The 17,236-nt window shown below is 39.3% G+C and overlaps 2 protein-coding genes across 3 annotated transcripts in view; one reads left to right on the top strand and one right to left on the bottom strand.

Moving 5' to 3' along the window:
* The first annotated feature begins 2,606 nt into the window (after nt 1–2,606).
* The window catches only part of LOC106051993 (cysteine-rich motor neuron 1 protein-like), a 116,498-nt gene continuing 101,868 nt past the window's right edge, over nt 2,607–17,236 (top strand). The window contains exon 1 of the mRNA XM_056022459.1: nt 2,607–3,263. The gene's annotated coding sequence lies outside the window, so the exon portion shown is untranslated. The remainder of the gene's footprint in view (nt 3,264–17,236) is intronic.
* On the bottom strand, nt 10,404–13,402 carry LOC129924942 (uncharacterized). 2 transcript variants are annotated; one of them, XM_056022462.1, is made up of 2 exons: nt 12,759–13,402; nt 10,404–12,192 (listed from the first exon to the last, which is right to left on the bottom strand). In XM_056022462.1, exons 1-2 carry the CDS (start codon nt 12,848–12,850, stop codon nt 11,463–11,465), a joined length of 822 nt encoding a protein of 273 aa, XP_055878437.1. In that variant the 5' UTR covers nt 12,851–13,402; the 3' UTR covers nt 10,404–11,462. The 2 variants fall into 2 exon arrangements, with proteins under 2 accessions (XP_055878437.1, XP_055878436.1); XM_056022461.1 differs by having other exon boundaries at nt 12,759–13,392.

The raw sequence follows: 17,236 nt of genomic DNA, 5'->3' as shown, positions 1-17,236 counted from the left end.
ATATGTATGCAACGAAATACCGGAAAATGTATGTTATATCAATAGTTCTATTTTATTATTTTCTTTTTCAATACATGTTTCAAAACCCTCCTGGACCCCACCGAGGTGAGAGCCGATACTGCACTTCCAGACCACATCATACTCAAAGGGGCTCGAGCAAATTATTTTCGTTGCGGAAGGAATGGGGGGCCGCCGCTGGTTAAAGTTTGAGAAACACTGACCTTGAACGTGATCATTTTGTTTTCCCTTTTATCATTCAAGTGACTGGAAGAATAGAATCTCTAGATCAGGGGTTCTCAACCTGTGGATCGCGACCCCTTTGGGGGTCGGTTGACGATTTGCCAGGGGTCGCCAAAGACCATTGAAAAAATGGATTGTTATTGTCTTCAATTGCTCTGTGTGTGCGGGGGGGGGGGGGGGGGGTTTGCGGCTAAGTGGGGTATTGTAAAAAGGGGTCGCCGAGCATAAAAGGTTGAGAACCGCTGCTATAGATAGAGACAGAAGGTGTTCCCTTCTACTTGACTGTTACGGCCTGTGAAAAGACTGAAAATGTTGGCCTTCTCTATTTTTTTTTTAAATGCCTATCTACTTCCCCCCCCCCCACGCTTTCTGTTTTTTTGATGTAAAAAAAACACACACACAAAAACTCGAACCAGTGTACTTGTAGCTGATGCTGTACTCCCCACTCCCCCCCCTCCCTCTCGCCAGTTCTTCCACTACTGGCGCCCCGTGGGGTGCGTTTGCAGGCAGTGACATTGTTGAAGTCACACTCCACGGTCCAGCGGTCTGAAAGCGTCAAAAGTGCACGAGCTTGGGGTGACGTCTGCTAAGCCAAGAGTTGACAGCAGCGCCCTCTAGCCGCTAGCATTGGTGAGAATTCTGGCGAACGTGTTCATAAACGTGACGTCATGTTACTCGAAAAAAAAAATTAATCTTTCGAAAGCATTAACTGAAATCTCTTCTTCTTCCCTAGTGCTATTACGGCATGGAATGGGTTGCCTGAGTCAGCCAGGAAAACCAACGACATGGCAGAGTTTAAGTCATTGATTAACATGCATGACTAGATTGAATCAGGGACACGCGTAGGGCGTAATTATTGTGTCTTTTGAAGTAACGTCTGTATTTTATAAGATAAGAAAATCTCAAGCTTTTTTTTTTCTGCATTCTTCCTGAGTGTTTCTGTGTGTGTGTATTCTAAACAATTTGTCGACTTTCTCGTGAATGAAAGGTCGAATTACTCACGACAAAGGTCCGCTTTTTATGACGAAGATGATCGTATGACAATTTCGACCAACGCAGACTAATGTCCTGTACATTTACAACGAATATCTCATTATAGTATTGTACATGAGTTGCACTATTTTTTTTTACTTTAATAAATCTGGCCAGATATTTCTTTCGAACTAGGATGAATAGTGCACTCTATGAGAATGTGTTTCCTCAGCTCAGGGTCCAGGAAAACATTTTAAAATCGATCCGCCCACCCCTTACTAGGCCTACTTATCACTTTTTTTTTTTTTGACCTGCGTTCTTCTTTTTATAAGTATAGCGTTGCAGAAGCGAGACGAATGCATTTCTGATTCTCTTAAAGCAGGAAAACGCTTGTCGCTGGAGTTCTTCCCCTGACCCCACTTCGGGATCTTACAGTGGTCCCTAAATCGGCGCCTTCGACATACACCTCAATCCCCCTAGCGGCTGGCTGGCTTAAAGCTGGATGGGGGGGGGGGAGGGGGGCTTATGGTGTATGTGTTTCCAAGGTGATTATGAAGAAAGGGAGAATTGATTGTTTGACGATGAAGAAAGGGAGCATTAATTGTTAGTTTTGTCGTATGATGCAAGGATAAGCGGCGCTGTCGTAGGCTGTGTTAGGTACGCCAGACGACTCCAGGATACCAGAGTGTAAAGACATGTTTTTATTGTGAGATTTGTTTAAACTTCATCTCAAGTTAATTTGTCTATATTGTAATAAAAGTTGTATTTAGTTGGTTTTTTTTTTTCGCAAAGAAGTCATTCAAGTTATTTTAAGTTTTATATTTTAAAATATAATACGCAGTTAAGTTGTCTACCAGCAGTATGGTGCTATAAGTCAACGACTGTCAACAATGGGGGTGGGGGGGATTTTTTTTTGGGGCGGGGGGGGGGGGGAGTAAATATCTTGTGAATTGTGCTGCGTGAAAGGGTTTGAGAAACATTCTTAACATTGATCGCCATCTGCTAAGTTATCTGTACAAACATTCAAAATACCTTTTTTTTACTTTAGTTTTAGTAATACACTAGGCCTAATGCGATCAATATCGGAACTGGCCAGTGTACTGGAAAGAACAGGGGATTCCCCTAATAATTTAAAAAAAAAATCTTAATGGCTGCCGTGTTGCGAAAACAATTTGACTCTAGTCTAGATCTGGATCTACAATCAACGATGTGGGCCGTAGGATCTGCTAGCGGCTGACAACTCCACGCGATCTGTGCGCCAAGTTTCTTTTTTAAACTAGACCTCCCCCCCCCCCTCCCTTCTCGCTCTCTTCGCCCACTGCTAGTACTAACACCGCGGCCTTCCCCCCTCCCCCCTCCTTTTTTTCTCTCTCACAGCTGGGCATGCGCAGTAGGTCGGCGGATATGAACTGCGACACGAATTTTTTTTTTTCCTTCTATTCGAAGCCTCACGACTGTTTGTTATTTTGATAAGGTTTTACAGAAGTGATGTCGCCTCTCGCTTAAACCCTCGCGTCTTCTGCTGGCCTCGGCATTTGCAGAACTTGTGTATTAGTCGTGGATGATTCGCGGGAAAGTAAAAAATTAAAAGTTGTTTTTTTTCTCATAAGGACGCTTCATATCTGAGTATTGAACTCGCACTGTGGACAAAGATTTCACTTTGAATTTGAATAGAGACTAGATCTAGATTAGTTCTATGGACTTTATATAAATATAGTGTTTCCTAGTGTAATTTATCTATTTAATTGGATAACGCCGTCACTATCAAGTGATAAGATAATGTAATGATGTAATCTGTGTTTTGTAGTTTTAGTCTGGTAATGTTTTAGTGACTATAAAAATATTCAATTCATTCCATTGTCGCATTATTGTGAAAATACACTTTCCGATCTAGATATCTAGATCTACATTTCTATATATATATTTGATGACTACGATTGACTTCTACATTCTTGATTGGATTATTTAGACCTGTTCGTGAGTGAATTAACACAGCGATTGTCTAGCATCTGTGACTTTTAATCAAAACAACCTTTTTTTTTTATTAAAAGGTAAGTTGTCGTTCCTGAAATAGTCGTCTATTTTTAGAAAAGCTTCATGTACAAACGACTTGCAATACATTTGATTAATGTCAAAGTTCAATAGCAGGGGGAATTCCTTTTTTTTTTCTTTGAAAAGTGTAAACAAACTTAGATTTACGTCTGGTCATACAATAATTGTATGGTATTCCCTGTGTCAATGTAGATTGGAATTACTGGGTGCTTCTTTTAAAGACGCTTGAGCTAGTATATACGTATAATGGATCTAGCTTTAAAAAAGGTTAAATAGAATTTTTTTTTTAAATCAACGAACAAAAGATTGCACATTCTATGAATAGCATTTTTCATATTTAATAGCGATTTAGTTCTAGATTCTAGATCTATAATCTAGTTCCTGAATTGATGTTTAGAAGACCTATTTTAATTAAATTATGACTGAAAAGTTATGCAGACTTGACTTAGGTCTAGATCTAGTTCCAGACCCAGTGTTTGGTGTTCTAACTAGAAGGTTGTGCCGACTTGACTTAGGTCTGGTTATGAAGGAATGCTTGGTATGTCCCTGACAGCAAGGCTCTAATAATAACACTGCACTTTGCTAGAGTTATGGGTCCTTGAACAAGTAATGTCATATAAATAGATGGTCTAAAAATACTAATTTCGTATCGATAAAAAGTCTATGTCTGTTGAATGGCTTAGGTATAGGAGACCGCGGCTACCAACGCATTCTTATCAGGGTAAGTAAGGATGCATAGGACTGGGGTGTCTGGGTATCACCTAACACCCTGATTGACACTTTCGCGGCGAGGTATGACACCTGGTTATCCTTCGCTATGGATAAGGTGTTTGGCGTTAAATTGCCACTATTCCAACAGAAAAACCAATGCTGGCTGCCTCTTTAAGCCGCCATTTTTCACGGGTCTAACGTACTGGCTTGTACCTCATCAACCCGCTTTTCTTCACGGGTCTAACGTTTGACCAATACTGACCTGCACCTCGTCAATCTGCTATTCTTTTCGGGTCTTACGTATGACCAATTCTGACCTGCACCTCGCCAATCTGCTGTTCTTTTCGTGTCTTACGTATGACCAATACTGACCAGCACCTCGCCAATCTACTATTCTTTTCGGGTCTTACGTATGACCAATACTGACATGTACCTCGTCAATCTGCTATTCTTTTCGGGTCTTACGTATGGCCAATACTGACCTGCACCTCGCCCATCTGATATTCTTTTCGGGTCTTACGTATGGCCAATACTGACCTGCACCTCGCCAATCTGCTATTCTTTTCGGGTCTTACGTATGACCTATACTGACCTGCACCTCGCCAATCTGCTATTCTTTTCGGGTCTTACGTATGACCAATACTGACCTGTACCTTTTCGAGCTGCTATTCTTCACGGATGAAAAGAATAAGCAGAGTACCCCTTTAAGCCGCCATTATTCACGACTAGAAAGCGAAGGACCGGTGCAAATGTTACATGGCCAAGTGACCATTGTTCTCGTGTAAAGTACATACTGTCCGTAACGAAAACAAAATATCACTACGTATTAAGCGTGCTAGTCATTCGATGGCCGGTTGTCGAGCGTTAAAGCGCTGACTTCCGAACCTAAATGGGTGGAGTTCAAATCTCGTGATATTTTAGGCTTCCCCTGAGTCCACCAGTCTCTAATGGCTGCCTTGACATACGTTGATGATGCAAACCGAATTGTCGTTGTGCTGACCACATGACACCCTCGTTAACCTTTGGCCATAGAAAGGGATAAGCTTCACATCATCTCCCCCCCCCCCCCCCCCCCATAGATAAAAAGGGATAGCGTGCCTAGTAGTTCATCGGATTTCTGTGGCTATTTCCATCTCTCTCATGCACGAGTGACAGTGAGAATGATAAAGCCTATTGTTTGTATTTGTCCTCGCTAAAAGGATAAGAAATGTTGTTTTTTAGCTACATGCTTCACTGTTATATCTCTTATTGTTACTAGAAGATTCGCTAGGCTTAAGTGAACACTTTTAGCAACGTAGAAATCTTACTCATTCACATTTCCCTGTAAAGAGACTGACAGCCTAAACAAGCTGGCGTTGAAACGCGCTCGCGCGCACACACACACACACAGGCATGCATATTAAAATAGATTTTCTGAAGAAAAAAAAAAGCTTTCGAATATTAACAAAAACAGAAAGCGAAAATTTCAATTATTCATAAAGTTGATGACTAAACATGAGAATGCAATTGCCCACTTTAAATTCTAGCCGCCCACCAGTCGAGTGGCTGTAGACACGTCATTATATATTTAAAACCATGTTTAATGTATTAGGACTAATAATATCCTCGTGATTCTGTTAAAGCCAAAATGCTTATATGTTAAAAGTACACTGCTAGTGATGTCACCAATTCTTACCAAAGGTTACCCCTCTCCCTTTCCTCAGAGGGGGCTGCTTATTCTTTTGATGCTTTCAGTTTTGTGGGCGCCTCTAGAGATGATGCTTATTCTGGTGCATGCTTTTGAACATCCGGGCTACCAAAGACCGCGATTTCTTTTTTTTTTTTTTTTAAATGGGCACCCGGTCCTCCCCCTCGGCGATGAGTAAAACGCCGGGGCGCCTTCCCCCCTCAGGTGAATCATAGCTGTAGGTATTTCTGTCAAGACGTTGAAAATAAAAATGCGCAAATTATTTTTAGTCTTTTATTTTTCCCCCCGGTATATTTAGAAACAGGGGCGACTGCTCTTCTTCCATTTTGTTGTGTTTTTTTTCTTCTTTTTTCTTTCTACGTTCATTTCCTCCCCTCCCCCCGCCCTCCCTCTCTCTCTCTTTTTGTGTTTCTGTTTCCGACATGTGGAGACTGGCGCGTGAAGCGAACCTGCGGTTTCATCGTTCGTGACGTAAGGCAGATGTAGATTACAAAGCGCCCTCTCCCCCCCCCCCCCCCCACCACCACATTTTCTTTCGCTGTTCTTCTCTCTAGTTTAAATATGTGCACGCGTGGGTGTGTTCGTCAGTCTGTTTGACTAGATTCCACGGTAAGTGTATTGTGTTGCATTATGGGTATCTTTGTATTCTCACGCACACAGACACACACACAGACATATATATATATATATATGAGTAAATTTATAAAGAGAGAGAGAGAGAGCGATCAAACATACCACCTAGGGGAATAGGTCAAAGTAACACTGATCATAATAGTAGTTCTAGGCATGTGAACACGTCTGTAAATTAATTATAAAAGTTATATTAAAGGTTTGTTGTGAGGCTCGGGATGGTGCAGTATTTCGCATGGTTACGCAGGCCGTTGCGTATGTTAGTCATCTCAAATTTGCAAGGCTGCGTTAAGTATTTTTAAAATTGATAATAGGCTTGCACTGGACAATACCGGTACCCATCTTTTACATTTACCTATCCCTTAGTCTGTTGGACCGTTGGGGCACTATGCAAGATTTGTCGACTGTCTTTCTACGTTCCTCTCTGTCTTTCGCCTTAGTTAGAACCTCTTTCAATAGCTGGCCCGTCCATTCTTATATGTTGTCTTCCCATCGCTTTCTCTGTCTGCCTCTTCTTCTTTTTCCTGGTACTGTTCCCTGAAGAAATGTCTTTTGCGAGCCACGAAGATCTTGTAATATGGCCATAGATTTTTAGCTTGCGTTTTTTTTTTTTTTACGATAGTTAGCAGGTCATCATGGGGTTCAATCACGGCAGTAACCCTGTCTCTAATTTCTTGGGGTTTGTGATGCGGTCTTTAAATGGGACATCTATAATCCTTCTGCAGCATCTCAATTCCATTGCAAGGATCCTTCTGCAGCATCTCAATTCCATTGCAAGGATCCTTCTGCAGCATCTCAATTCCATTGCAAGGATCCTTCTGCAGCATCTCAATTCCATTGCAAGGATCCTTCTGCAGCATCTCAATTCCATTGCAAGGATCCTTCTGCAGCATCTCAATTCCATTGCAAGGATCCTTCTGCAGTATCTCAATTCCATTGCAAGGATCCTTCTGCAGCATCTCAATTCCATTGCAAGGATCCTTCTGCAGCATCTCAATTCCATTGCAAGGATCCTTCTGCAGCATCTCAATTCCATTGCAAGGATCCTTCTGCAGAATCTTAATTCCATTGCAAGGATCCTTCTGCAGCATCTCAATTCCATTGCAAGGATCCTTCTGCAGCATCTCAATTCCATTGCAAGGATCCTCCTCTCCAGCTCTTATATCACAAGCATATAAAAATCTGGCCATGTCCAGGATGTGCATCAGTCTGATTTTGATGCCGAGGGTTCTGCCTTTGTCTTTCCATATTATTTTAAGTTTGGAAAGGGCTGCTGTGGACTGTGCAATTTGGGCCAGTAGTTCAGGTTTTGTTCCGGAACGAAAACGGACCGAAACCTGAACCTATCTTTAACTCTTTCTCTCCTAACAGACGCTACCAGCGTTGATTCCATCAGAATGTGGTAAATAATTATGGAGAGAAAGAGTTAATATAATATAAAAACAACAGTTGTATAATAAGGTCGACTTCCACAAGGCATTCTGTTTGGTGAACTAATATCCTTGCTAATATCAATCAATGATGCCCAATTTACGGCTTGCGGGACATGTCCAGCCCATGCCGCGACTATATCCGATCCATCGAAGCTTCTGCGCATAGTGGACAATGAAAAGTAAAAGACTAGGGCACCACTGAAATATATATAGACAAGTAGAAGACTAGGGCACCACTGAAATATATATAGACAAGTAGAAGACTAGGGTACCACTGAAATATATATATATAGACAAGTAGAAGACTAGGGTACCACTGAAATATATATAGACAAGTAGAAGACTAGGGCACCACTGAAATATATATAGACAAGTAGAAGACTAGGGTACCACTGAAATATATATATATAGACAAGTAGAAGACTAGGGTACCACTGAAATATATATAGACAAGTAGAAGACTAGGGTACCACTGAAATATATATAGACAAGTAGAAGACTAGGGCACCACTGAAATATATATAGACAAGTAGAAGACTAGGGTACCACTGAAATATATATAGACAAGTAGAAGACTAGGGCACCACTGAAATATATATAGACAAGTAGAAGACTAGGGCACCACTGAAATAGATATAGAAATGTAGATCAGATAAGTCTTGTATAGTGAAAAAAACAAAATAAAACAATGAACCCAGCCCCCGTCCCCAATGTTTTGGCTATTTTTTTTTTCTTTAATTTGATTTTTTATTTAAACAACTTGCGTACTTCCCAAGTTAAATATATATATTAGAATTAAATTGGCCTGTATAATTAAGCAATAAAAAACAGCCTTCAAGATAGAAGAAACATGCCAGGCCATACTAGCTAACAATAAACCTGCCAATACGCCAAACAGTAAAATGTAATTGGATCCCCCCCCCCCTTTTTCCCTGTATAAATACAGTGCTCTCTCTCTCGTGCCGTCTTTTGGTTTAAAAAGCTATTGACCTCATTAATTCACCTACACCACAAGTTATGACAGAAACACGTACTCTCCGGAGTTTAGTTTCAAAGTAACCGCAGTTCTTTTCAAGAAAAAAAACACGTGTACTTTTAAAAAAAAAATGTACTTAAACCCGTAGATGAAAACAAAAACTGTGCACCCCAGCGTACTTTCATCCGCGGACGCCCCCCCCCCCCCCCCACACACTCCTAGAACATCGCACATCGTCAGCTGATTTTGTGTCTAATTTTTGTGTTTAATTTTTGTCTTTGAGTTGGCGTGATTTGTATCTTTAGCAGGGAGAGAACTCTCGAAATGTTCTAGATCTAGGTCTCGTAGCTCTCGTTGGTTTGGAAATTAACAAGTTTTCTTTTTGTTGACTTAGCAACGGCTGCGACTGAATCCAAGAATTCCGCGAACGAATTAAAAGAGCGCAGAAAAAAGTTTCAAGTGCCAAAAGGAAAAATGTGCTTATAAAATAAAACACTGACGCGAAATTATGTGTGTGTGTGCGTATTTAGCACGGTCATGATTACGCACTTGTCTCTTATATTTCCGAGAATATATTCACATTGACGTTTCCCTAGAAACCGTTTTAAAGCAGATGGCGTACTGGTATGCGAATGTATGGAAATACGTGTTCTTACATCTGTTTAACGACTTTTTTTAAAAAATCACGAATCACGTTCTTTTGGCTTATATTGTGAACTGTAATCTCACCGTTTTAAGCGGCTTTGTTTTTTTAGATCATAAGCCTGGTGGGGGGGGGGGGGGGATTTCTTGAAATTATTTCCATCGCAATTGATAGTTTATAATACGATGCTTTAGAAGGACTGTGTTATTCAAAATGTCTAAATAGGAGTGTGTCTGTCCAAATGTATCGGTATCAGTGTGTCTGTTCAAATATATAGGTATCAGTGTGTCTGTCCAGATATATCGGTATCAGTGTGTCTGTTCAAATATATAGGTATCAGTGTGTCTGTTCAAATATATAGGTATCAGTGTGTCTGTTCAAATATATAGGTATCAGTGTGTCTGTCCAAATATATCGGTATCAGTGTGTCTGTTCAAATATATAGGTATCAGTGTGTCTGCTCAAATATATAGGTATCAGTAAGTCTGTCCAAATATCTTATCTTATATGATACAGACGTTACTTAAGGGGGATGCACAATGAAATTTCAATTTTTGTAATTTACAGATAAATAGAAAAGCTTTATGCATGACTTGATAGAACATATAGAGACATGAGTAACCATACACATTTTATGAGTGTAGCCTTTTGGGTTGCTATGGAAATGGCGGCCATCTTGAAAATAAACAATGTTTACAAAATTCTTAAAATATTCTAAAGTACTCAAAATTTTTTTAATTTTTTGATTGCACCTGATAGATATTTGAATCCCATAGGTAACTGGCTAATTTTGTTTTGAAAATTATTACTGGTTTAATTTTTATGAATTTTTAAAATTTTTATTTTTTTCCGACCCCATTTTTCATCTGAGGTCACATCATTATTTTTATTTTTTTATGAAATTTATTATACATATTGAAAATTTTTGCAGCCTATTACCTATGATATACTATCAATAAACTACATGTGAAAAATTATTAGTCTAACTTATACAGAACTAAAGATTTTGAGATTCTTGTGGACAACATGCACCTAAAAATACATTTTGAGAAAAACGCATTTAAAGTTTTTAAAATGATATAAAATATTTATTGTAACCATAAAAATGAAAAAAAAGGGAATATTTACATAAAACAACATAATAGATAATAAAAAAAACAAAAAACTATTCATTAAAATGGCCTGATTGATAGGTTGGACCTTCTAGAACCTCTGCCCGGTGCTCATGCTCAATTCTTCGTTTTTTCAAGTTTTTTCTCCTGGACACTAATGCGATTGATTTTCTTTTTCTAACAAGCTGTAGTTTGACATTTTGCTTTTTCTCACTAGAAGAAATGTTCTTTAGTGTCCAGGGAATGCCTAATATGTCAAAAACTGATCTGATGCCAACAGGTCCATTATTGAAGGCTAAAACAGCAAGGTATGTCGCAGCCCTTACCGTTTTTAATGTTGCGAATTCTGTTTTGGGGCATCTTTGCCAAATGAGGGAATGAAAAGATTCATTGGCGTTTTGTGTTCCCATTCTAGAACATCTTTTTAACAGATCTGTGTCTGTTAGTCTTTTCATTATAGGAAATAACAGTTTACCTATTTCTGATGTGATGGTCTGGTTGTGTTTTTTATATGGCTGTTTTAGTGCCTCTGATCTCTTAAAGTGACACCAAGATGTAGCGCCATCAGGACACAACCTGTGGTTATGATCTAGGTCTGAGCTCATCATATGAAAAAATGAGCCCATAACAGCCAGCTTCATTTTTTGAATGTCGGGAGCATTTTGGCGCAGAGCTTTGGAATAGTAATTTGTAATTTTTTCAATTTTTGGCTTTGTAAGCCTATAATTTAGTTCTTTTTTGTTAGACATTTTTAAATTGTTCAAAGCATTAAACATTCTTTTTGAGATGTGGTTAATGCAGTCCTCTTTTAAGATTTCTACATCATATCCTGAGTTGGTAATGGCAGATGAATGCGATTTACTATCGCCATCACACAGCATCGTGCCATAAACAAGTTTTCTGGATGCCACAGAGCGCGAAAAGATTTTGGATGCTGCTGCGGCCTCCATTGCATTTGCTGAGCCACTGAAGTTTTTTTGACACATATGCTTAGAGGCATCAAAGTTTAGTTCTGCAGAGTTTGAATCACAAACATGGCAATAATTTGATAGGACTTCGGTGTCGATGACGAGTCCAGTATCAAAATAACTGTGCCAATTCCTGAATGAGATGAGTGGCCCCTTTTATGCCAAGTCCCATCGAAAGAAACTGTAATAACAGGACAGCCTGTTGAACTTATTCTTTCATCTGTAGTTAGAGGTTGTGAAATGTTTCTTCCATGCACAACAGCAGATGCCCTAATCATACATTCTTCACCAGCTTCAATTATAGCGGTATTGACTATGTTAGCTAGATTGTTATAAGTATTTCTGTGCATGCAGGGCATACTCATAAGTCCACAAAACCTATCAAATTTAGAATGCGAGATTCCAGATTCTTTTAATGCAGCGACAGCGCGGACATTAATATCCAGATGAACATCATTACTTTTTTTTGAGGTCCAGTCGGACCACAAATATGTTTCACAATTTAGGCATTTGATTTTAATCAAATGAGCCATGCCTTTTGATTGTGTGATGCACATAGTTAATTTGTTGTCAAAGCAATGTGGACAGCACAACAAGGAGACCATTGTGGTCAATTGCATTGAATTCATCATGACGTATATGAAATCTTCAGGCAGCCTCTTATTGGTGTTATCAGCGTTAGTAACTGCAGTTAGGGATATTTTTCGCTCAGCTGCACTTGCAGGCTGTGTTGTTGCTGCTTCAGATCCAGCTGTATCCAAAACAGAGCTGCAAACAAATAAAAAATAAATTAGAGGGTCTTTAAAAAAAAATTCAATAGTATGAAAGTACACGTCACATCTATCACAACATGAAGATTATTTTAAATTTTATAATGCATTTTAGAAATCATATATTGTATTAATCATAAAAAGTAAAGAATGTATAGAGACATGTTACATGTAATATAGATCTATATATGACAATATGTACTAGATCTAAAAAAAAACAACTAAGACCAAGACTTGAGTTGAAGTTGAAGTCCTACAATACTGTTCAATACATCATCATACACGATAATCAGATAATCTAATCTCTAGAGATTATCTAGTTCTAATGTGATCTATGCTCCTAATATAGACTAGATCTATAAAAGGATAGATCTCTATGTTTGCAATCATTTTCATGATATTTATTTAATGTCTATAGAATCTAGATTCTAGATCTAGATGTGATTCATTGGATAAACACGTTGTCGAACTCAAAGAGCCAAGGTTTCATAGTCATTATTTTATGTGTCAGCACACGCTTGTCTAGTAAATAAAAAAAAAAGCAAACTCTAGATCTAGACTTACCTTTGTAATTGTGCATTTGTCTTTGAAGCATGTCGTCCTCTGGGCTTACAGTAACGTTTTTTCTTTCCAAACATATAACCTTTTGTTGGCATTTCTGAGTTTCAATAATGAATCGATTGTTGATGTGATGGAAGTTTACAGAAGAAGGACCGGTTCACGTCATGTGCGCATGCGTGCATACTTTGTAGTTACGGAAGCTTTTTCAGTGCGCATGCGTGTAATTACAGTAACTATAGAAGCTTTGATGGTGCGCATGCGTAAATATGGCTTTGTGGGTGTGTATATGAGGATATAGGGGAAAAAAAGAGGTAGTGACGTATTTTGAAAGTTCATTGCAGTACTATTTATTTATAGAATGAGAAACCATGCACATAATCGGAACTAGAAAAGTAGACCTTTGTATCGATACCATCTGTTAGGGATTAGAGCGTACATTAGCTTATCAACTATAGCTTACAAAATGTTGATTTTTCACCAAAACATCAAAATTTTGCTTATATATCTACATTTAAAATACAAAATTGATGTATAAAACGTATTTTTTTTAGTATTCTGATAGGGAATTCGTATTCTAGACATTTTAAACTATTAAAATCAATTAATTTTAAAATATCGATATTTTTGACCTAAATCTATGTTTTCTCACTGTGCATCCCCCTTAAAAAAAAAAAAGAAGATGATTACGTCCTACGCGTCATGCATTTTGTCATGCATATTAACCAATGACCTAAATATATAGATCTAGGTATCAGCGTGTCTTTTTCAAATATATAGGTAGCAGTGTGTCTGTTCAAATGTGAATATATATGTAGCAATGCCTCTGTTCAAATGTGAATATATATGTAGCAGATGTGTCTGTTTAAATTTGCTGGTAACAATGTGTCTGTTTAAATGTGTAGGTAACAGTGTGTCTGTCAAAAAGTGTACATAGCAGTGTGTATATAGAAAACGTAGGTAGCTGTGTTTGTTCAATTATTCTTATTGCATGTGTAATAAATTAGGTAATTGTATGGGCGTGTGCTACTAGACAACACATGTATAATACATTTGGTCAATATAAGGGCCCGTGTTCTACTAGACTGCTTGTGTAATAAATTAGGTCACTGTATGTGCCGTGTTCTACTAGACAACACATGTGTAATAAATTAGGTCATTATATGGGCCGTGTTCTACTAGACAACACATGTGTAATAAATTAGGTCATTATATGGGCCGTGTGCTACTAGACAACACAGGTATAATAAATTAGATCAGAGTAAGGGCCTCGATCTACTAGACAACACACGTGTAATAAATTAGGTCATTGGAAGGGCCGTGTGCTACTAGACAACACATGTATAAAAAATTAGATCAGAGTAAGGGCCTCGATCTACTAGACAACACATCTATAACATTCCTTCGTACAGTACTATCACCCAGACCAAAAAAAAAAAAGTATTTATCTTTATTAAACTACTATGCTGTCATGTAAGACTGTCTTCCAATGATAAAGAGCTATCTATTTGTCACAATGGTCACATGACCGTCTTAAGGGATTACCCTTGTGCCAGTCATCTAAGTACAAGCCTTACAGACCTATCATCTGTTTTACTTTTGAGTTTAATGTGGCTGTCATCGCCAAAATGTGAACTGTCAGCCTAAAAAAAAAAGGTATACTACTTTGAATCAGTGGCGCAGTACTGTACCAGTAGACACGGGTTTAAGAATACAGTGGTTCGCCCCCCCACCTCTTTTTTTTTAAAAAGAAATTGGACGGTTGAGTGTTTTAAAAATTTAAATTCACATAAGTAGATGTCCGCAAAATAATGAAAAGTCATGTTTGTGGTGTCGGTATATGATGTGGAAATGTCATGTGGGTATGTGGTGTCTGCATGTCATGTGGGTGTGTGGTGTCGGTATGTCATGTGGAAATGTCATATGGGTATGTGGTGTCGGTGTGACATGTGGAAAAGTCCTGTCGAATTATCCTGTATAATGTATTTTTGTTTTATCTACTGCCGCCATGGGCCCCCATCGGTCAAGGGACCGGGTGCAATGAGCCCCTGCTCCACTGTTGCTACACCGCTGCTTTGAACGCAACCATAAGAATAGCCCATTACATATATAATAAATAATTGCCCCAACAACAATGTTTAACGCATACGAGATACCAAGAAACACATGCTGGGGTGTTTTAAATGGGGCGGGGGGGGGGGCTGCGCTGGGATAAGGGGGCAAGACGGTGTAGTTGGGGCGCGCCATTTAAGTCCATATTACGTTTTAATAAAAAAAAAATTGTGCCAGGTTTCTATAAATAGGGCAACAGAGCGCCCTGCTCCGTAGCACTGTCACACCGAGTGAACCAAAGGACCTGATCCACGCGCTCGTTAGAAGCTAAGACCCTCGAATGACGTGATTTCGGAACAGCTGCACCATTGAAATGGCAGAGCAGGTCGATTAGTGTAGATAGAATGTACACTGTCACCCTTCCCCCCTTCTCCTATATCCCTCCCTCTCTCTCTCACCTTACACGAGAACAGTGGTTCTCACAAGTTGTTCCACTCGCTTACCCCCACTGTTGCGCGACCAGTCCCAAATCGCCCATTGTAGCGTGACTTGCGCTTGCACAAGTGAGATTGTGTGTGGCTGGTCTTATCCTCCTGGTATTGTATAGTATACCTTTTCTTGTGTGAGGCTGACAGAGCACCCTGATCAGGGCCGATGATTTGTACCGAAAACACAAACTAATTAGGGACCTCTTTCACCAGCGCACTCTTCAATAACTGTTCGACATTTTTCCTATGCTAAATTTGGGCTGGGTGGGTGTGAAGGGGGGTACACTTGGGGCGGGGGTTGGGGGGGGGGGGAGCGAGGAGTGGGTTCAGGGTAAGTAAATACTACCCTAATGTTACGATGGGTCGTCCCATTGAAAAGACGTCTCAAGCTAATGTACTGAAGTTACGATTTAGGTCCGGCTCAACCAATGCAGTCCCGAGGCCTTAAATGTAGAATTAATGGATACGAAGAGTTTAATAAATGGCATCCTGCATTCAAGGATAAGATCGAAACAGAAGGGATGGCGGGGTGGGTTGGGGATTTAGTTGACTTGAAAGGGATTAAAGTTATCGCAAAGAATAAATAAAACATGGCGCTGGAGATTAATGGAGAGTATCGTGTCCTAGTTCGCCCCGCTGTTTCCTGATAGTGTTTCAGTATGAACTTCTTTTTGTGTGGTTCAATTATCCTCCATGTCAAGATGTTGAGAGCAGGCTGGATTTTCACGTCTTACTTTGACATCTTACAGTTGACTTTCAGTATTCAACGGAGACGTCTTACTGTTCACTTTGAGTTTTTTTAGTATTCAACTAGTAAGTCATACTTTGACGTCTTACAGTTTTAGTATTCAACTGTGACGTCTTACACTGGCGTATTTTATGTCACTTGTGCTATTTAAACCAAGAGTCACATGATCTGTTTGAATTCTGCAATGGAACACTAAAAAATACGATTTGTCAAATTTCTAGGAAAATCGTTAGAGCCATTTTCAAAATCCGCGTCCATGTGTGAGATGTGGCTATGTGATGTGGGGATGTCAAGTGGCTATGTGGGGATGTGATGTGGTGATGTCATGTGGCTATGTGATGTGGGGATGTCATGTGTCATAACTTACTCCTACATTAAGATGTGCTAAAACCTATAATTGTAGTTCGCAGTGTAGGATATCTCATCTTAAATTCACACACGAACTAAAGCTATTTAAGGTTGTCTCTTGGTCTGTTTCCTCTCGTTCGTTTAGTGACTTTCTTTTCAAAACATTTCTTACAAACTTTCTCCTGTGAACTAGTTCTAACTGCAAGGGAAGATAATATCAGACATATACGTTCCTGTATGCGAATTACCTTCTCTTTATCCCCCCCCCCCCCCCAATACAGCCAGCCTTTAGCTAAACGCGCACACACACACAAACACACTTTCCTGCCTTTTGTGACATAATTTATACCTTGTGGCCCCGTGGCTGTAATTATGATGATGACATGGCTGCCCCGGAGTTATTGATGAGAAGATTATTTTTAGCAGCGCGCGAAAACAGCAACTCACAAAGAAAATGTCATAATTAAGTTAGCTTTACACCCAGAACACGAGCCTTGCATTACTTTTAGAGCACATTAGGGAAGTCTCTCTTGTCAGAGATAAATACAAGTTGTTTTCTTTTTAAGATTTATAGAATGCGATTGGTAAAGATTACAGGAAGCTTGAAATGTATAATATAGTTATAACCCTGCCATGCACACCGCCATCCAAGCCAGTGCAGAAGGTGCGCACTATCAGAGACTTGACTAGGAAGGATGTCAACATTAGAGAAGTGAGAGAATGATTTCCAAGTCTAGAGCTGATATAGATGCTGTGCTTAATTCAGATGTCCTATGTGTTTGTCATGTCTCCATGTAAATAAACATCTATGTCTCGTTGAGTTGCCTCCTTTCAGTTATTACAATATT

This window comes from Biomphalaria glabrata, chromosome 3 (genome assembly GCF_947242115.1).
Source record: "Biomphalaria glabrata chromosome 3, xgBioGlab47.1, whole genome shotgun sequence".
In the NCBI taxonomy this organism is placed as follows: Eukaryota; Metazoa; Mollusca; class Gastropoda; family Planorbidae; genus Biomphalaria; species Biomphalaria glabrata.
Note: the sequence above shows the minus strand (reverse complement) of the source record. Positions and strands in the feature narration are given on the sequence as shown.

Bases quoted from the DNA above. Each gene is read 5' to 3' on its own strand.
- LOC129924942 (XM_056022461.1), bottom strand. From the start codon at position 11,442: ATGTGTCAAAAAAACTTCAGTGGCTCAGCAAATGCAATGGAGGCCGCA.